This window comes from Phragmites australis, chromosome 3 (assembly GCF_958298935.1).
Source record: "Phragmites australis chromosome 3, lpPhrAust1.1, whole genome shotgun sequence".
Classification (NCBI taxonomy): domain Eukaryota; kingdom Viridiplantae; phylum Streptophyta; class Magnoliopsida; order Poales; family Poaceae; genus Phragmites; species Phragmites australis.
The window spans coordinates 41,684,726-41,704,817 of NC_084923.1; the positions used below are offsets into that span (position 1 = coordinate 41,684,726).

The 20,092-nt window shown below is 44.9% G+C and overlaps 1 protein-coding gene across 2 annotated transcripts; it reads right to left on the minus strand.

Annotated features, from left to right (window-relative positions):
• Window positions 1-813: 813 nt before the first annotated feature.
• Window positions 814-6,015, minus strand: LOC133913135 (myosin-binding protein 2-like). Of its 2 annotated transcripts, none has more exons than XM_062356198.1 (4): window positions 4,471-6,015; window positions 3,162-3,716; window positions 1,693-3,043; window positions 814-1,407 (listed from the first exon to the last, which is right to left on the minus strand). In XM_062356198.1, the coding sequence occupies exons 1-3, from the start codon at window positions 5,534-5,536 to the stop codon at window positions 1,695-1,697; spliced, it is 2,970 nt and encodes a 989-aa protein (XP_062212182.1). In that variant the 5' UTR covers window positions 5,537-6,015; the 3' UTR covers window positions 814-1,407; window positions 1,693-1,694. The 2 variants fall into 2 exon arrangements, with proteins under 2 accessions (XP_062212182.1, XP_062212181.1); XM_062356197.1 differs by having other exon boundaries at window positions 1,693-3,046.
• Between the last annotated feature and the right edge of the window lie 14,077 nt (window positions 6,016-20,092).

Here is a 20,092-nt window from a genome sequence, read left to right on the forward strand (position 1 = left end):
TGAATCAGGACAGCCCGCTTACCCACCGTCAATGGCGAGCCATCCAGGACTCGATCCTTGTCCTGCTTCGACCCAAATTCTGCGATGAACGTGCTATCTCCAACCGCCCTCGCGTTCAGTCCATTAGAATTTCCCCATGCATGCCTTAGCAATAATTGTTTGAATGTGTAAGGCTCCTTGAGATAGGACCTTACCAATAGTTGCACAATCCGACGTCTCCTTCAGAGCATTGCTTTCCTCCGATGTGAGCTTCAAGCCGCCAATCATCTCCGCCATTTTGTCTTCCGAAGATCGATCACAAGTTCAGCCCTTAGTCGCCCCGAGCCACGGCGGACGAACGTCAAGAGCAGCGGGAGTAGCAAAAATCCGGTCTGATCGGGAAGGAGGAGCAGTAGAAGTGCATCGCGAAGGGATCACGAGCGCACAGATGGACTCCCGAACCTTGAATCTCGATCTGCAAGAGACGGATTTTTGGTGGGGAGAAAAATCGCCAGGCACTGGGAGTTGTTGCTTGCCAAACTGTTGTATACAACCTAGTAGTACTGGCACTGGAACTCAGAAGATATTGCAGAGCACAACAAGGCTCATGCATGCATTCCATGGGCAGCATCAGAACATGGTAGGGCAGGTCCACCCAACAGACTCGTCTGGCGAGCTGCATCCATGTACTGGTGGCCAACTAACTGGTCACCTCATGATTTTGGACAGCTAAAGCAATCATGCAAGCTTGCTGTTGCTTTCAGAGCATAGCTAAGCACTTGTATCAAAAGCACTCGTTTGTACCACCATAATAAAAGAGAAAGGCACAGCTGATGCTCATCAAACAAACAATTATGCTGTGCACTCAGCACCTCACCATTCCAAAAGACAAAAGCACAGTACATACAGCTAGAGAATATACAGGAAAAGAATAAAAGGAACAGCTAGAGAAGCCCCACTAGAATTACCTTTTTAAAAACAAAAGCCTTTTATACTCGCTCTATACCTGGCACCAAAGCTCGCAATGGCATGTTTCATGTCAATGGATTCCAAAGCTTCCACAAGACATGATTTCTGCCACAAACACACCCTGACACCCCATGGGGGCGGCTCGCCCACCCTAATGCCCTTGAGCAAAGGTTTAGCACCCCAAGAAAACTAAACCGAAAAAAAGAACGTGGGAAGTGGTCCACAAAAATGCTGGACCTTGGAAGGCAAAATTGCTCCATGATCTGCCTTCCAGATGGCGTTGCCAAATCGACTGTCATGAGCACTCCAAGAGGAGCTCCTTTTCCTCCAGGCATGAACCAAACTTCTTGAATGACAATAATAGTTAGTCATCGGCATCTTCTTTTTTTTTCATCGTTGTTGTATGATATCCATTTTCCGTCTGATCTTCGGACATGAGCACGGGACTCGGTAGCTGATCTGAAACCAACAAGAAAGAATTGAGGCTCTAACAGAATTCAATTGGGATAGGAAGTGGTATTGTTAGGCACAAAAATTTGGTGCAAAACTAAGTATTTCGCAAAGGACATGTGGGGTTGCATAGCTTCTTTTACTAAAGTAGTATTTTGTTATTCGTCGTGGATGAATTGAAAGAACTTGTACTATACTAATCTTCATAGAACCTAAACAATGATTGTACTGTAATCCATCTCCATGTGGAAAAGAAAATTCAGCAAACCATCAATACAAAATGCATCATTTTACCTTTAATCCATGTAAGGATGCAAATAACGGGGCGAAAGCTCTCTGGAGTTCCTTGCATGCTGCTCAATCCGTCTCAGGTCTCCAAGATGCTGTAAGATCTCCTGAAGAAGATCAAACCCCTTACCTCCTTTTTTCAAAGACCTCACACACTGTTTTATAAACTCCCTATCTGCCTCCAGAGCATGCAGCCTCTCATGGACTTGATCAATTTCATTAGCAATTGCAAGTTTATCTTGCTCTCTAGCAAGTTCTAATGTGACTTCTGTTGAATGATCTGCCTCGGTATCTTGCTTAGTTAGATGGATGTTTCCATTTTCCACAGTAGCATCATCAAACAGTGGGAGGAGCTTCTTTCCTCTACAGCTTACACCTTTTCTTTTATCATGAAGTTTAAAGCTGATATCGTCATCAGAGAATCCATTTGAGACACCCATTAAATGGTTTTCTTCTGAGAAATGCTTGTCCATCTTTGTGTTATCAGGTTCTTCATCATCGAGATCAAAAAGCCTGTCCTCTAGCAGTTTAAGCTGCTCCAGTATGGAGAGTCTCTCTGCCTCAAAATCAGCTAGTGAGTCATCAAGTGTAACCAGATGCCTAGCAGTTTCTTGTAGAACAATATCGGTCGGAATACTCCCATTGCTTCCATTAAGACCATGGGCAGATTCATCACCTTCATAGAAACTTTGTGAAAGGTCGTCACTGTACTCAGCACTTGATGAAGCTGAGGACGACCCATTCTGGTCATCAACCTTGTGCCTGGACATTTTCCTCACCTTTGCCTCATAGAGATGAACTTTGTGGCGATACAGTTCAAGCTCTCTTTCCAGATCTTGCTTCTCTTTCTCTCTCTTCACAACTAACTCATTCAGCCTCTGCAGCACTTCTTGATCATACTCCGATTGTTCCTCCATAAGCCGCTGGTACTGAATCGCCTCCATCTGCATTGCAGCTTTCTGTTCTTGCAAGCGGTTTATCATTGCCATGGTCTCATCAGCAGATATAGCTGCTGCATTCCGCTCATTTTCGAGTTCAGCATATAGGGTGTTCAATGACTTACGTGCGGCTGCCAAAGCAGATTTTAGTTGATTGACACTCGCCAGTTCAGTGCTTTCCAGATCAGTAGGCGTAGTAGCAATGCTTGAATCTACAGACTTAGTATCAGAAGTCACTGCTTTAGAATACAGCAATTCCTGTGAATCACATATACCTTGACTATGAGTTGGCGTATCAGGAGCTCTCTCTTCTTCGACAACACTATGATCAGGAGATAACTTGTCTAAGTTTGTCAAAGGTTCGCAACAAATTTGGTGTAAGCTTGGTAGAGAAGCTTCTGTTGGATCCTCTTCAGTATCTTCTGTTCAAAATTAAGAATCAGTTTAATTTACACAATCATGATAGGAAAAAAAAACAATCAGAAAGCACCAAACTGGTAGAAATAAACAAAGCACTCTTATGACACAGCATCTTACCTTTCCCTGTGATTGTGTTATCATCAAAAGTGTCGGATACATACTCCAGAGCATCTGCTGTCACAGAAGTTGATTTCTGCTTCACCTCAGCCTGTTCATCATCAGTATGAGCATACGGAGTCACACAAACATGTTCCCCGGAATAAGTTGGCACAAAATCGCATTCTTGTTCCACCCCAGCCTGTGCAGTTCTCTTCCTTTCAAGTTCATCATCAGCATGCTCCCTAGTACATAGTGATACTGAATCCAACTCAGGATTCAGCTCAGCTTGTTGAACCTGCTTCTCCTCAGTATTCTCATATGAAGTCGTGGCGACATGCACAACAACTTCCATTGGCATAGAGCCCAATTTATTCCTTAACTCAGCCTGTTGAAAATTCTCCACCTCAGTACTTCTGTCTAACTTCTCGACAAATTCATGGTCCTTGTGATCTTCCGGCATGGTATACAATTCCTGTTCTAGAGCAGCCTGTTCGACTTGTTCATCCTCAGATATCTCATCCCCAATTGATATTTTCAGATCATTATCTTTCAATCCACTGACCTCCTCAGGAACTGCATTTGATATTTGAAAATAAGGTGAATGGTTTAGTACCTTAAAAAAAACTCAAGCCAAGGGGAGAGACATCCTGAAGGTATTGCATTAAGGTTGAGAAAAGGCACTGAAAGCCGGCTACAACCCGCACGCTATCTCTGAGCGACTGCGCCACGACCACGGGGAACACACAGCGAGGGGCCTTTTTTTTTGCGAGAGCCAAGGTTCGAGCCCTGGTTGGCAGCCTCAAGGTCTTACACTGTGATATTCGCATATTCTTGTGGCTTAGTAACTTGAAATGGCCAAAAAAAACATCAGCACGGAAAAAGTTCAAGGACAGTAAATGACATGGGTTCCTGACTATATTATTAAGAGATCCATTTCACCCTATCAACTTTCTTAGGTTACTTCTCCCTTTTTTCCCTCCAGTTCCACTAAAGGTTCATCGGTTCAAATATGACAGTAAAGCGTGATGGATATACCAGTGCTATCTAAAATCTAGCATCACAAAAAGGAGCATAACAGCACAGCTCAATGAACATCCCAAGCGGAACCACAATTTGATGTGCTAGAGAAAACTACATTGTAGTTCAGCACTGAGATGACTGGCAGAATAAATAGAAATGCAGTCAAAAACGCAGGTACAATAAATACATATGCAGTGAAGCAATTGCAAAAGCTGGTGATGATATTCATAGCCACAGCGCTAAACTGGAATGCTAAAAGGCAATGACTTGCAGAAAAGGTAATTTTATCAGAGGAAGAACGTCTTACACTGCTGATCAGCAAAGCCCTCCACAGTTTCGCTTGCATTTATCCCATCATCAAATATACCTTCCATACAGGTTGGCGCAAGGACTACGGCAGCAATCTGTTCTTCAATCAGCCGATCAAGCACACCATCCACCTTGTCATCATCAGATGTCATCACAAATTTCTCCTCATTGGCATTACCTGTGTTCTCCGGGACCACGTCGTTCCACACTACAACCCCATGATCAACCAACTCCTTCCTTTCACCACCGGATTGAGATGAAACTGCAGCCATGCCGATGGCCAACGAGTCAATGGATTCAAGAGGCACCAACCGCTCAACACTGCCAACAATCTCAGCACACTGAGCCATGACACCGATTGAGTCATCCTCCACCAATGGCTTCTCGTCGAATAGCTCGATCACAGGGCCGTCCTCAGACACAAAGACCACGTCTCCATTCAGACTTGCTGTGACCTCTTCCTTGCGGCCACAATCCGAGCCACGCGGCGGCGACGGCCTGGGAAGCAAGAACGGCGGCGAGTAGAAGCCGCTCTCGAGCGCGACGCCGCAGCAGGCGCAGGCGAGGTCCCGCTCACCGAGCTCGCTCCGCCCCATCCACGACAGCAGCGCCTTCCCGGGCGCCGCCGCCGCCGCCGCCGCGCAGTCCTCGCACATGTTCCCGGCGTCCGCGAGCCGCCGGTGCGCGCAGCAGTACCCGAGGCGCGACACCTCCGCAGAGTGTGCGTTGCACAGCACACGGCGCAGGGGCTCGGCGCCGCCGCCGATGCCTTGGCGGCGGTGGAGGTGGGGCTCGAAGAGGCTGTCGACACCGAGGCGGGAGCAGAGCGCGCACGGCGGCGCCAGGCCGAAGAAGGCGGCGAACCTGGATATAAGGTAGGAGAAGACGCCGTTGGCGAGGAGGAGCGCGATGAGGATCCACTCCAGCAGCGCGTAGGCGAGGACCCTTGAGACGCGGTTGCTCCGCTTGCACAGCGCCGCGGTGAGGTTGGCGCGCGCTCCCGCCATGGGCGCCTCCGCGACCATCTCCGCAGCTCGGTTTCTTGGCAACCGCCGGAATGCCATCAAGACGCCGACTCCGCAACCGGAATTTGCCGTGGAATCCAAGAACGCACAAAAAGCAGTGCTTTCCGTGCCGAATCCCGCCCCGGCGCCACAAATTGGATTGGAGCCGAGCGGAAAACGCAACCCAGACGCGAGTTTTAGCAGAAGCAACCGCTCTCGAGCAGACGGCTCGCCGATCAAAAAAGAGAAAAGAAAAACAAAACTCTCCACAAACTCTTCCTTCCTAGTACTGCGGACTGCAACAAAGACGAGATTTTTACAAGTAGAATCAGGGACAGCTAACGGGATCAGAAATCCAAAGGTGAAATCTTTAAGGCGGCGAGAGGAAGTGGGGAGTTGGGACTAGTGATAGTGACAGGATTACGAGAGCTATTAACAAGAACAGAGAGGAGAGGGGAGGGGAGGGAAGGGGAAAGGGGCAGCGTGGTGGAAAGAGGATGGACTAATGGAGAGGGAAGGGCGACGTGGAAGCCGAGAAATATCGCGAAAACGGATAAAACTGGGGCGGGGTGAGCCAGTAATCCGCATCAGTGGGCCCTAATGACTGTGATTAAGCAGCTCTGAAGAAGAAAAGCGCAGAGAGGGGAACGTTGGGATGGCGCGATAATCAGCTGGTGAAGAGTAAAAGCAGAGCGATTTGCCCCGGCATTACCAGTGTCCATTGTAGACTGGAAGCATTAGGCCGGCGTACGAACAACGGCAGGATTTTTAAATGAGAGTGTAACTGCGAAATTTTCCCGTTGGACAAAGGTTAACGACGATAGGAACCTGAGGCAATCGGTAGTAAACTGCGAGATTACGCAGCAAAGATGAGTCACGTCATTTCTGTCGTTCTATCCCGGAGATGCGTCGCAGCGTCATCCGGACGGCGAGCCGGCGAGCTCGGTCACCGTCGCGTTGCGAGTCGCAACTTGCGACTTGGACGAGCTCGTTTTTTCGAACTGGCGATGCAACGGCATTGGATCTGCACTAGTGGCTAGTTTATTCCGTTTCCAAAACGACTGGATCAGAGACACACATACGGCCTCACGATCTGGAACGGCGGAGGACGAACGTGGTGACACTACTGGGTCGAAATCTTGGCGCCTTTGACCCGGCTTTATTTATCCAAGTCGCCGGTTTTGTTCGTGAGGAACTAAGGATAAGTACCTGCTTGATATATGTTATGAGTTATTAATAATATTTAAATTAAATTGAACTTGATTAGTATGTATTTATTGATGTTCGTTCTTGTTTATGATTAATTTGAGTTGAAGAGAATGAATTGAAATGATTTTTTTTGAGTCTAGGTGATTTGCTCTTACCGTATTATCCGGTGCTGTCGGTGAATCAGGAACCAGGGGTCTCCGAATCCCGAGGCCAGGTCAGCAATCCGTCACGTGGTGTCCTCCCGCGGAGATCATCTCCGTGAGGTAAAAAAGACTAAATCCCGGGAGAGGGCGCTCGGGGCCACAAACAGTGGTCCCCGAGTACCCAGATTCCCCGATGATCTGCGAAGATCAAGTAACCGGGAAGGAAGTGCTCGGGGAGGTGAACAGTGACCCCCGAGCACCTGAGTCCCCTGACGATCAGGAAAGCCGAGTACCGGGAAGAGAGTGCTCAGGGAGGTAGACAGTAGCCTCCGAGCACTCGGTTCCCCGAGGACCCGAACAGTCAAATCCGAAAAAAAGTGCTCGGGGAGGTGAACAGTGACCCCTAAGCACTCGGTTCCCCGAGTACCAAAAGAGGGCGTTCTCGGGAGAGAGTGCCCGAGGAGGTGAACAGTGACCCCCGAGCACTCTGTTCCCCGACGGCCCAGGAAGCCTCCCGTCAGTGGCCCCCACAGGGGTCCAGCGATGAGGTGTCAGCCAGTGAAAGGCCCGATGACGCATTTAAGAGCGCGCGTGGCCTGTCACCTCCAACTGCTCCCGCCACACTCGGTGTCAGTCTCTGCCATCCTCTGGCAGAAGGGCGTGGGAACATTTAATGCACGGGTCCCATCCCACGCCATCCGGCGCGCCTCAGGATAGCATCGTGAGGCCCGAGGCGTTCCGTCTGCCGCGCTGCTGTGGCAGGCGAACAAGACCGGGCGGGCACGCCGGGCCGCTCTGAGGCTGCCCAGTGGGCCCTCTCCACTGCGCCCGTTGCCAGCGCCATCATGACGATCGAAGATCGGGCGGGGGCACGTTTTCAACCCCCGTCACTTCGCGCAGATGCCATGATGACTCCTTTTACATTTATGGCACATTGGAACTCGTGCCCTCCCTTTCAGGGCACGCTACCGCCGGCGGGTATTTAAAGCAGCCGGCAGGCACGGACAAAGTAGGGCGAAGGTAGAGGCAGTCCCAGACAAATAGAAGGTGAATCCAAGCGAACAGAGGGCGCTCTAACTCTCAGACTCTTGCTCAGAGATCAAAGAACACCTTCGTACAGGCATAGAAGCTATGACCACCGAAGAACAAGGAGCCCGAGGCTCTAGGATAGACAAACATTCTTGTAACTAGCACATTCCTGAGAGACATTCTCAGGGCATTTATAGCATCCACACAGGAGTAGGGTGTTACGCGCAGTGCGGCCCGAACCTGTATAAAAATCCCCCCAGCGCATTTACTCTTTCCTGCACTAGATCATTCCACCCCACCTGCCATCGCATTCACACCATTTATTTCTCCAGCAAACATATTCAGAATCATCCCCTCGATCGAATCTCTAAAAAGGGGACCCTCATGATCCCTACGACAGGAGTTAACCCTCCGACAGGTGCCTTGTAAATTGACTTCACAGGATGATTCGGTGTTGTGCTGATGCTGATGTCGGAGGTTTTCAGTTTGATGGCAAAATTTGAAATAGGTATCGGATGATCTGTTGTTGGCTACTTGTATGCTCCAGACAATTTCCAGCAAAGAAGGATGCAAACTACAATTTCCAGCAAAGAAGGATGCAAACTGGGTTCTTATGAGTGCTACTTACTGGACAGTTCGGTGATAAGCTGTGTGAGCACTGAAGAGTATACTAGAGCTTTTCTTGCAGAGAGGGTGAAATTGTGAAGTCTAGTATAGTGGTACTCACCGTAAGGCCCGGTGTGTGCAGAGTTGAACATCAAACTAATCATCGGACCATTTCTTACGTAGGGATTGGAACAGTGTGTTCTGGTAGAGATGAAGTCATCAGATGTTTCGGTGACTAGACAGTGAACACCAGAGTAATGCACTAGACTTTTTCTTGCAGAGGCGAGATTTCAGTGCATAAATGAGTTGGACTCACCGGATGGTCCAGTGTTCAGAGGCAGAAACATCGGAACATCGGATGTTCACGATTTCTACATGATTTGTTTTTATTTGAGGATTTTTGTTTTGAGCTAACCTGGAGATAGTTTGGAGTGGGAGAAACATGTTTGCTTATTTTATAGTGTGCAGGTGATGGATGCGACTTGGCGATCGACGGCGAGATGATCGGGGCCAAGCGGGAGGCTTGGTGCCGGACGATCAAGGAGATCAGGCAGAGTTAAGGGTGATTCTAGTGGTATACGTGGAGGTTAAGCAAAACATAGATGGAAAATAATGAAGACGACATGCTGACAAAGTCAAGTAAAGGGATGCCAATGCAAGTGACAAGGCAGCCCAAGAGATCGGGAATGTGAGAGACTTGCCGACGGTCAAGATCGCAAGACGGAGTACACATGTCGATATCGGAGCACTTGCTTAATGCAAAGCAATTGACGGTTAGTCATGCTTTGAGAAGCGTGCTAGGGTTTTACGGTTTTGTCCACAAAACCGTGGGAGGACTGGAGGGTCATGTGGCATCATCGCGAAGCTTGCATCGAGGTGAAGCTAAGTCGTGAAGAAGCCATGATAGTTCGATGGAAGGAGTAGACACACACTTTGTCGTCTGCTTGTGCGCTCGCTTCGAGGCTTTACCACGGACGTCTCACCACCAAGCAGCAAAACGCATTCTGAGGTATCTCATGCACACTCTCGAGTTTGGACTTTAGCTTTCTGCTTCCTCTTTGCTTTCTCTTCTAGGTTTTTTGATACGGATTTTGCTGGTTGTAGAATTGATAGAAAGAGTATCTCTGGTACTTATCATTTCTTAGGTACATCTCTTGTGTGTTGGTCTACTGCTAAAGCTGAATATGTAACACCGCTAGCTGTTGCTCACAGATTTTTGTGGATGGTTGCTACCTTGAGGGACTTTCGGTTAGATTTTAAGAGTATGTCACTTTTGTGTGACAATACCAGCACCATAAGTCTAGTCAATAACCCAGTCCAGCATTCCAGAACCAAACACATAGATATGAGATTCCACTTCTTGAGAGATCACAATGAGAAGGGGGATATTGACTTGAAATACATTGATACCCAACACCAGCTAGCCGACATCTTCACCAAGGCTCTAGATGCTACTAGATTTGCATTTTTTTAGAGGAGAGTTTGTGTTTGTCATCCCTATGACATTGTGCGAGAGGGAGTTTTTTTTTTACATACTCTATCTTATTCTTATTGCATTTGCATCGCATTTTGTAAGATATTAATAGTAGTTAAGCTTCACTTATATATTCATTGCACTTTCTTGTACTAGTTATGAATTTATGCTAAGTATAGTAAATATATGATAAATTGTACAAGCTTAGACTCTTTTGTAGACATGGCATGAAATATGTTGAGCTAGCTTGTATTTTCTAAGAATGAACTTAAAATATGAACATAATCGCTTATCACCCTTGAGTACTTGCTTTAGTTTGATCAGTGCTTATATTAGGATGGGTTCTGTGAAAAGCTTGTGCTAAGCCGTTTTGTTCAATTCTGAGAAACCAAGTTGAAATGTGCCTTGTTTTACTTGTAATGAGTGATTGACATTGGTATTTATTTGGTTTGATGATCTTCGGTTTTTCATGAGTTTTGATGTGATTTGAATTGATTTAGAATTTCATTTGACCATATTAATTATGGACTAACTGGAATTAGAGTTGGAGATATGTGTTTGCCAAGCACTCCGACGGCAGAATGATCGGAGCCAAGCGGAGTGCTTAGTGCTGGATGATCAAGGAGGCCGAGTGAAGTCAAGGATGATCCTAGCTGAACACGTGAAGGTCAAGAAAAGCATGCAAGGTGGTTAGATACGGCGTGTTGACAAAGTCAAGTAAAGGGGATACCAGTGCAAGTAACAAGGTGGCACAAGGGATCAGGAGTGAGAGAGACTTACCAGCAATCAGGATCGCAAGATAGAGTATACGCGTCAATATCAGAGCGCTTACTTAAGGTGTAAGCAAGTGGGGAGTCACACTTTGAGAAGCGTGCTAGGATTTTGTGGTTTAGCCTCAAAACTGTGGGAGGACTGGAGAAGTACGTGGCACCATCGCGAAGCTTGCATCGAGGAAAGCTAAGTTGTGAAGGCGCCGTGACCGTCCGATGAATCAAGAAGAAAATACCATCGGTGGTGGGTAAGAGGGTACTACAAGAGAGTAGTATTTTGGGAAAAAACTAGAAAACTTAGGGTCAAGTTTTCTAGGCTTATAAATAGAGGGATAGAGCTATGAGAGGAGATGAACCAGCCATTTTGAGTCCCTTGTGCCATCCATATGAGAGCCTTGTGCTAGGATTTTAGAGTAGAGGAAGAGAAGTGTTTAGTCTATGTATTAGGTGAGAGTTTTATGAGAAAAAGTCTTTGTAACCTGTCTAAAATAGGACTGACCTCTGCTACAATGAAGTTTATTTTTCTTCATATTATTGTGTCCACCTACTTCTAGTTTCTCTCTATTGGTTCCCTTGCAAGTTTTTAGTTTCCGATTTGATTTTTGTTTTGATTTTTGGGCTGAAATTTCAGCACCTTGTGATGTCATTTTTCTTGTTGCTAGAGGCATAAAATTCACATACACATACTTATATGATAGGGTCTTAAATTCTTTTGCCTCTAGACAATCAACTTGAAGAGTTTTGTTGCTCAGTGTTCATCTTTTTTTTGTTTCTTTGCAAGTTGTGATCTTTCGACTGTAAGACACATATATTGTTCTTAAATGGAATCTATAGTTCATATACCATCCATAGAGTAATATTTTCTGGATTTTCTTTTGTTAAAACTTCTCTCTATTTTTGCTTCTGCATGAGTTTTGATGTGCGTTGGGTTATCCAAACAGAAGAAGACCATCAATTTTGCAAGAAATTGGTTGAGACGCCTATTCACCCTCCTTTAGTCGTCAATCTGGTTCCTACAAGTTCAGTATATTGGGGGTCTTTAAATTTGTCTATGTAAATATTTAGCTCATAATTAATCTTTGGAAGAGCATGTGCTCTTTTGTGTCACAAAGGCCCGATTTGATTTGACTTTGTGACATATTGCATATCTTGACTCCTATGTTGAGTTAATCAAATAAATGATCAAATGTTTGAACTAAAAATTTAATCTAATACGATGGCTTAAGGCTTCATATGGTTTGCCAAAGAAGTGAACCCGTGGTTGCTTTAAATTCACTTAAGGATAGTTAAATGATCAAATGTCTAAGTTAACTTGTGTTTTTAATGTGCTAAGAATGTTGTTTTTCATCTTGTCAAAATAAGGCTTGGATTGATATGTGGGTGTTTGTATAGCTTGTCGGGTTGAACTTGGTTGTTTAGTTTGAACTTGATATAGAACTAGTTTCCCTAATCTTTGCACTGATAATGAAACGGTGGATGTTTTTAAGTGACATCTTTTATGATAATTGAACAACATGATCAAAACTTGCTATACACCCAGTGCTTGTGACATGGAATCACTTTGAGACTTTGTGCATCTTTGAGTTATATTGTTTCTCCTTATAGTGCTTTGTCATCTCTAGTCCTTGCAAGTGTTTTATGATCTATATGTGTTTGGTAGGTTTGCATTGCATTTGCACATCTTTTGCTTTACCCAAGGGGGAGTAAAATGGGTTTTGCATTCATGATGAATCCATTATCGACAAGGGGGATAGGAAAATGATTCAAGAGGGAGAAAATCGTATATCGTGAGCTTTGATTGCTTCTTTTTGGCTTCGGGCTTTTCTAATTTCATCTTATTCTAAGTGATATTGTTCTTGCTTTTCTTTCGTCTTTGGATCACTTAGATGTGCTTATTGGTTCCCGTGCTTCAACTCTTTCTTTAATCTTCTTGTGTGCTGTCAATGGACTCATCAAAGGAGAGATTAAGAAACCAAGTGGATAAGTGTCTTGGTTGATATGTGTGATGAGTTATTGGCAATGCTTGAGTTGAGTTGGACTTGGTTAGCATGTGTTTGTTGATGCTTGTTCTTGTTCATGACTAACTTGAGTTGAAGGAGAATGGAATTGAAACGATTTTCTCTGAGTTCAGGTGATTTGTTCTCACTGAATTATCTGGTGCCTAGGTAATTGGCTTCACTGGATGATCCAGTGTGGTGCTGATGCTGACGCCATAGGTTTTTAGTTTGGCGGCAAAATTTGAAATAGGCATCGATGGTTCTGATGAGTGGTACTCACTGGACAGTTCGATGATGAGCTATGTAAGCACCAGAGAGTATGCCAGAGCTTTTCTTGCAGAGGGAGTGAAATTGGGGCTCGAACCTTGTTCCGAGATATTTTTGCTGACTCGCGATTTTCACGAGAGAACCAAATCCAAGCGCCCTATGGGGATCATCGAATCGATAGCAATAAGCCATGTTTGAAGGGGTTCATATACGACAGAAAGTTCCGATTGAAATAGGCTCTAAACAAGGAAGAGCACCGTTCCCCTACTCCGCCAAATACGGATCGATTCCCTTTTCAAAGCATGCCGCAGTAGCCTGGGCTCTTCCTGCATGCCACAAATGGCCCACAAAAAAGAAGAATCCTAGAACAAAATGAAGTCTAGTGTAGTTGTACTCACCGGAAGGTCCGGTGTGTGCAGGGTTGAACACCAGACTAATCACCGGACCATTTCTTGCATAGGGATTGGAACAGTGTGTTCTGGTAGATATGAAGGCACCGAATGTTCCGGTGTCTAGACAGTAAATACCGGAGCAATGCACCTGACCTTTTCTTGCAGAGGCAAGATTCTTCAGTGCACAAAGGAGTTGGACACACCGAATGATCTGGTGTTCAAAGGCAGAACACACAGGAACATCCTATGTTCACGATTTCTACATGTTCTTTCATTTGAGGATTTTTGTTTTGAACTAACCTAGAGATACTGGGAGAACATCTAGTTACTTAGCCAAGTCGTACCATATAGGTCTCGTGGTTGTACTATTGTTATGGGTGATTGCTCCACGAACCACTCCTTATTATGGTTTTGACAAGACCGCTAACTAACCAACAAGGGTAATCACCACAATATCCATCCAAAATTTAACCATTCCTGGAACACATCCACAGGATCAACCATCAATACCTTCTTGCCCAAACCCTAGATTCCTTGTTGCTAAAACCATTCACAACATCATTTATCATGCCATACTTCGTATCTCATCTTTTATCCCATAACTCATGATTTATCATCTAGTTACTACATGATCATCTAAAAGCATGGCTAAGCCGTATACTCATGTTATTGTGAATAAACATCTATAGAGGAAACCTATACCGATTGCTAGTGTTTGCTAAACTACCTCAATTCATTACAAAAATAGCATGCATATTTTGTAAATCTGACTTTGAGTGAAAACTAGGTTCCCAACATGATCAAGACACTTGCCTTCATCAAGGTGATGCACGGGTCCTTCAAAGTCTTCTACCTAAAAATTTCCGAATTGCTCCTAAACTGATTTGTCTACACGAGCACAGAAACAAACATAAGAACAACACACCAAAAAGTAATGAAACTTGGTAAAAATCCTATAAAAAATATTCTACACTTCGATATGAGAATTTGAGCTCAAAGATCGTCTAAATCGGAGCTACAAGCAAAAAGTTATGAGCGTTTGAAGTTCTAAGGGCTTTTCTATAAAGTTACCAAATTTCAGTGTTTACTTTTGTACTGAAAACTATATATTGTGCAAGGCTTATTGATGCTGACATCATAAATCAAAGTGAAATATTTTAAAAGGGAAAAAGGGGTGTGGACCGGGCCTATATGGCTGCGAACCGAAAAGAGGCTTCGGTCCACAGGTCCATGGTGAACCAGAGCGGCCGGCGGTGGAGGGTGGACGGAGTTTGCAGTAACGGGGCTCCGGCGACCGGGCTTCTCCGACGAGCGGCGGAAGAGAGGCAAGATAAGCTAGTGAACACACCCCGAGTGGAGTTAATGCTGGGGCGGTGACGAGGCGGCCGGGTGACGAGGACAGGAGGTGGAGATGACAGGAGCGCATCGGGGAGGGGGTTCCGATAGCCAGACGAAGACACAACCACACGAGACGGCCTCCAGGGTTTCCTGCGGAGCCGAAAGGGTTGTTAGCTAGACCAGAGATGGCACGATAGCGCAAAATGACAGTTGCACGCAATACTCATCAGAGACAACAACGACAGCAAACCGAGAAAGAAGAAGAGGCAGGAAAGGATGGATGGGGTGCGGAAGAGGGCAACGAACTCGGTGGTGTAGCATATATAGAGGGAAAGGGAGAGAGTGAGGCGGACGACCCGGCTAGACTTCAATACCAGAGCTAAATCCACGTGGCCAAAAACTGCAACGGGTGACTGTTTCACGTGATTGAAGAGGGGAAGGGCTGTGTGTGCGGCGGTTCGGTGCTCGGGCGGGGAGGCGAAAGGAGGCGGCTCCGATTGGAAATGGTAGCGACAACGGCGCAAGAACGAGGAGGCGAGCGGCCGGAGGTAGGGGATGAGTCGGGGCGGCTCGGCTCGGCTCGGCGCGGCTTGAGCTGGGCCCACGGACAGAGAGATGGGCGGGGTGGCTGGCTTGAGAAGGCTGGCTCGACCCAAGGGAAAAGAGAGGGCGAATGGGCTTCAACCCAAGAGACAAAGAGGGAGAGCGGAGGGAGGTCTTGTGCTGAAAATTTGAGGGGTTTTGGCCCAGGTTGAGTTTATTTTATTTCTTTTCTAAATCTATTTCTATTTCAAATCTAAACCGAATTCAAATGAGTTTTTGAAACACTTTTCACCCAAAAATTCAGAGATGGAGAAAAAGGGGCCTACTACAACTATAGAGCCAACATAAATCTAACATATCAAAATATAACCTAAGTTATTTATTTGATTTATGATAATATTATTTTTATTTTTGCCTATGCTAATGGTGATGCTATCAATTAATTTGTGGTTAAAAATTTTAATAATTGACAAAGCTAAATATTAGGGTGTTACAGATTTTCTAGTTGATTTTTGTTTTTGCCTTTGAGCTACAATTTTTCAACCTTGGGAAGTTATTCTTCCTGTTGCTAGAAGTATAAATATTCATATACTCATGTATTTGAGAAGGTCGTGAATCACCTTGCTTCTGGACCATCAACTTGGATAGTTACTTTTTTCGGTGTCTGTCTTTTTGTTTTTTGTTGAAGATTTAAGCTTCTGTGCTTAAAGACACATGAAATGATCTTGAATAGAGCTTATAGTTTATATTACATTCGTGGAGTCATGTTGCCTTGAAACTTTTTTCTCACTTTGTCTCTCTAAAGTTTATGCTTCTATTTATGCGTTTTTGAAGAGCGTTGGGTGAACTATGAATAGGTCATCTATTTTGCAAGAAATATGTAAGGCGCTGATTCACCCCCCCCCCCTAGTCGCCAATCTCGGTCCTGCAGTTTGTGGTGCTACGCTCAGCACGTGTGAGGGTTACAGTAGTGCCTGCCTCAGAGCATGTGGGTGTCTAGAGCAAGTGTTTATGGATTTTTTTTCTCAACTGCAGTAGCACATGTACTTAGACGAAGGATAAGATACTTATTTAAGCATTGTTGTTTATATTATTGTTAATAAGACAATGAACTATATTTAAACACATTATTAACATTAAAAAGTACAATTTGTATGTGGATGTTTAACACTCTTTTTCCTTAAAAACCTAAATATTATTCATGCCTTCAATCTCAAGAAATATTTTATGAACTAATGAAATTTCAGTCACTGGGAATGAAATACTTGTGTAAGGATAAATAAGATACAACGGGTTAACTTTCCAATCCCGACAATAATTTGCTGAATTCCAAGAGAGTTACGATGGGAACCCGACTTTTTTAAGCTATACTGAGTAATCTTTAGTTTTTTGTGCGAGCTTTACTAAAACACTGCACAGCTCCATAAGGCCATCTCCAACCGATTCTCTTCACAGTTCTCGTCTTCGTGAAGGAATTTTCGTTCCCTTTAGTGCTCCAACAGTTTCTCTTAGCGGTTCCCATCACGAAGAGATTCCCACCTCCATTCCCTTCACCCTGGGATTCTCTATCATTTCCCTTCACGAATCCCCTCGAAGGGAAGCTGTTAGAGATAGGGTGGAAATAAAGGGAATGTGAACGGAGAAGAGAATTAGGAAGGGAACAAAATGAAGAAAAAATGGGTGGGGATGGTCATAAGGATATCGGGATAGGGACACAGATAGCAGGTAAGTCAAGCTAAGTGGATTGTTTAAGGAGTGAAAATTGTTTGTGTGGTTGTTCATCATCAGATACTGCAGAGTTTCGGGAACGACAAAAAATAATGTTAATTTTTTGTAAAACTAACAAATCAACAGCGTGGTACAAATAGCTTAGTAGTATATGATTGGGTGCCCATCTCCATTTGTTGGATTCACTACCGACAGATTCTCACACGTCTGCAGAGAAAGGGCAAAAACGATGTGAGGACCTGACCAAATAGTATTCGAACTAATCATCAGGCGGATCATTAATATAACCACAACCACGACGATTAATCAAAATACCGCTCCGGCAGTCCTGGCACGTGTTTTGTGCCCAAGGATCGGAACACATGCCTTCCAACATATTCATCACAACATAGTTTAATAAAGAGCAGGTAATTAAACATTTATATTACAAGTCTTTAAACATGCAGTTGTTTCCACAATTTACATCAAAAGGAAATAACAACTACGCAGCGAAAGATAAACCTATACAAAAAAAGCCGACGACGCCATATGCCCTTAGGCACCGTCTCAAAAGTACCGAGTTTGGAGTAGAGTGTGCTGCTCCTGCCCACTACCCTGATTAGAGGCACAAAGTAGCCGAACACCGCCTCTTCCTCACCGACCTGTGAACCTGAAACAACTTAAGGGCAGCACCCTGAGTACGAAGGTACTCGTAAGTCTTACACAGTATAGGTATATATATTCCCGACTCCAAGGATCATGCATTAAGCTGGTAGCAAGAATTAAACATGGTTAAGTTAATAAAGCGGTAAGTATCCTAGACATAGGTGTGAGCAACTAACTTAACCAACTTATATGAAACTACCATGCCATAACCAACAACTGAGCATATGTAAATGTAACAACAAGTATATCAATGTGAACAAGTTCCAACTCGAACCACCAACCACCAACCACCATACCCAGATCAAAATCACATGCCCAACCATCATCCACAAACCACAACGAGAACTCTACGACCGGATGCAGATAAGCGATACGAGGACCATACGACTTGTGCCACCCGCTAAAGTGCACACAAGGGGGTACCCGTGACAACCTTTCCTAATCAGACCCAACCGTGTGGGGCATGCATCGCTCGGCGCGGCGATACTAGAACTACTCCCGGAGCAAACTAGTACCGCTTACAAGCACGCCCGCTCACACCGTCGATGTTCACGCCCACAAAGCCACATCTGTGAAGGTATTTGGCTTGCCTTACCATTAGATCGGCGTGTGGTGAGTAAGGTAAGTGCTAAAGCCGACTATCCCGACGATCGGCCTTAAACGATGCAACGATCTATGGTGCTCGAGTTTCCTCTCCCGACCTACCCCCTGGACTTTCCACCGAGGCAGACGACACCCCGAACACCGCCCACATCTCGTCTCATACTCACCACTCACCAACCATACTATCACCAACAACATGTAATTGTAAACAGTAGTAGATCCTATCCTCGCGAACAACCTAAGCATTGCTAAGCATAGTGAAGATCTTTAGACATCGACATCACCTCTAGGCTTCAAGGAGCATACATGAACTCGTGACTGAGGTAGAAGAATGCAACGGCATAGGTTCTACCCAAAGGTACCCGACACAAGCATACATACATAAGCATAGATAACACTTTAGACTTTCAAGTTAACACGGTGCAATATGATAGATGTTTGCCTTGCTGCCCTGGATCAGAAAGATACGACGCGACGGGATCGCCTTCAGCCTCCAGAATCGACAGATCGGTGTTCTCTAAAAAGGATCAATGCGTGCATTGCAATGAGTATGAATAAAGTGCAACAATGCATGTCTCAATATGCACAAGATGAAATGATATAAAAATATGCTTTATAATGCATGAAAACATTTTACCTAGCTAGAACAAGTCATAAGAAAACTAGCAAAATTGGATTCACCCACTTTGAACTTGTGAAGAATTATCGGTGAATTAATGAAGCTTTAACCTAATTAATTAATCTCAGAAATTTAATTCAATATTTAATGGCTGGGGATATTTTTAGTAGATAGAGTAGTTTATTATGAAACCAAAAAACTTGGTTTCATAATTTTTGGAGTTACAAAGAATTTATTATGAATTTTACAAGTTTCAAACAACAGAAAACTGTGCTGAAACAGTTGACGGCGGTCAGACCGTCCGCGTACAGAAAGTTTTGGCCCCTGGCAGTCTGACCGGCCTGAGCTAGCAGTCAAACCATTGTATACAACTGGGGAAACTTGGCGAGCTCGCCGGCGATGATTCTGGCGACCTTTGGGGTGGGGATTTGGACCTAGAGTATCATCTTGACCTCCTCTACCACATAGGATCACACGCGTACGTCGAAATCGACCAAAATTCGACTATTGCTACCAAAACATCAAGAACTCATGAACTTGAACCCTAACTCCAAATTTTTGGATTTCGACCAACCAATTTGCGCATCTATGCCATGGAAACCTAGGAGACTCACCTAAGATGTTTTGTCGAGCTTGAGGACCGTTGGTTGAAGAAGGAAACGGAGGAAATCACTTGAGAGATGAAGAAAACCGGTGTTCTTCACATTTCGACCCTAAACACCAAAAGACATCAAATCCGGCTCGAATCTTTCGAGAAAGAGCAAACAAATTGGAGGGATAGGAAGCTTATGAGCTAAGGATCGTGCGAGTACCACATGCATACCTTAATTCCTCCTCTTGAGCTCGGATTTGAGGGAGGAAGAGAGAGTTTGAGAGAGGGGGTGAGAGGGGGCTGCTCCCTTGCTTTGGCTGGTTGGGAGAGGAGAGAGGCATGGGAGTGGGAGTGAGGGAGCAGGTGCGGCTGCTGCCCAAGTGGAAATGGGGTGGTAGGGTCACATGTGGAGCCCACGTTTTAAGGAAAAAGTCCGTTTTGACTGCGAATTCAACTCTTTTCTCTCCTGAATTTCCTTCCCTCATCCAATTGACTTTTAATGAAGTGCATTAGTATTCTCAATTATAATTACGCAAAATTAAACATAATGCTTAAGAAGTATGATTATGCTTAATTGCGTGATTAAGAATTTGGGACGTGACAAATGGTGAGTTGAAAAGTTTTTTTTTTAGGGAAAGCCACCTGGCGCAGTTTATTGATA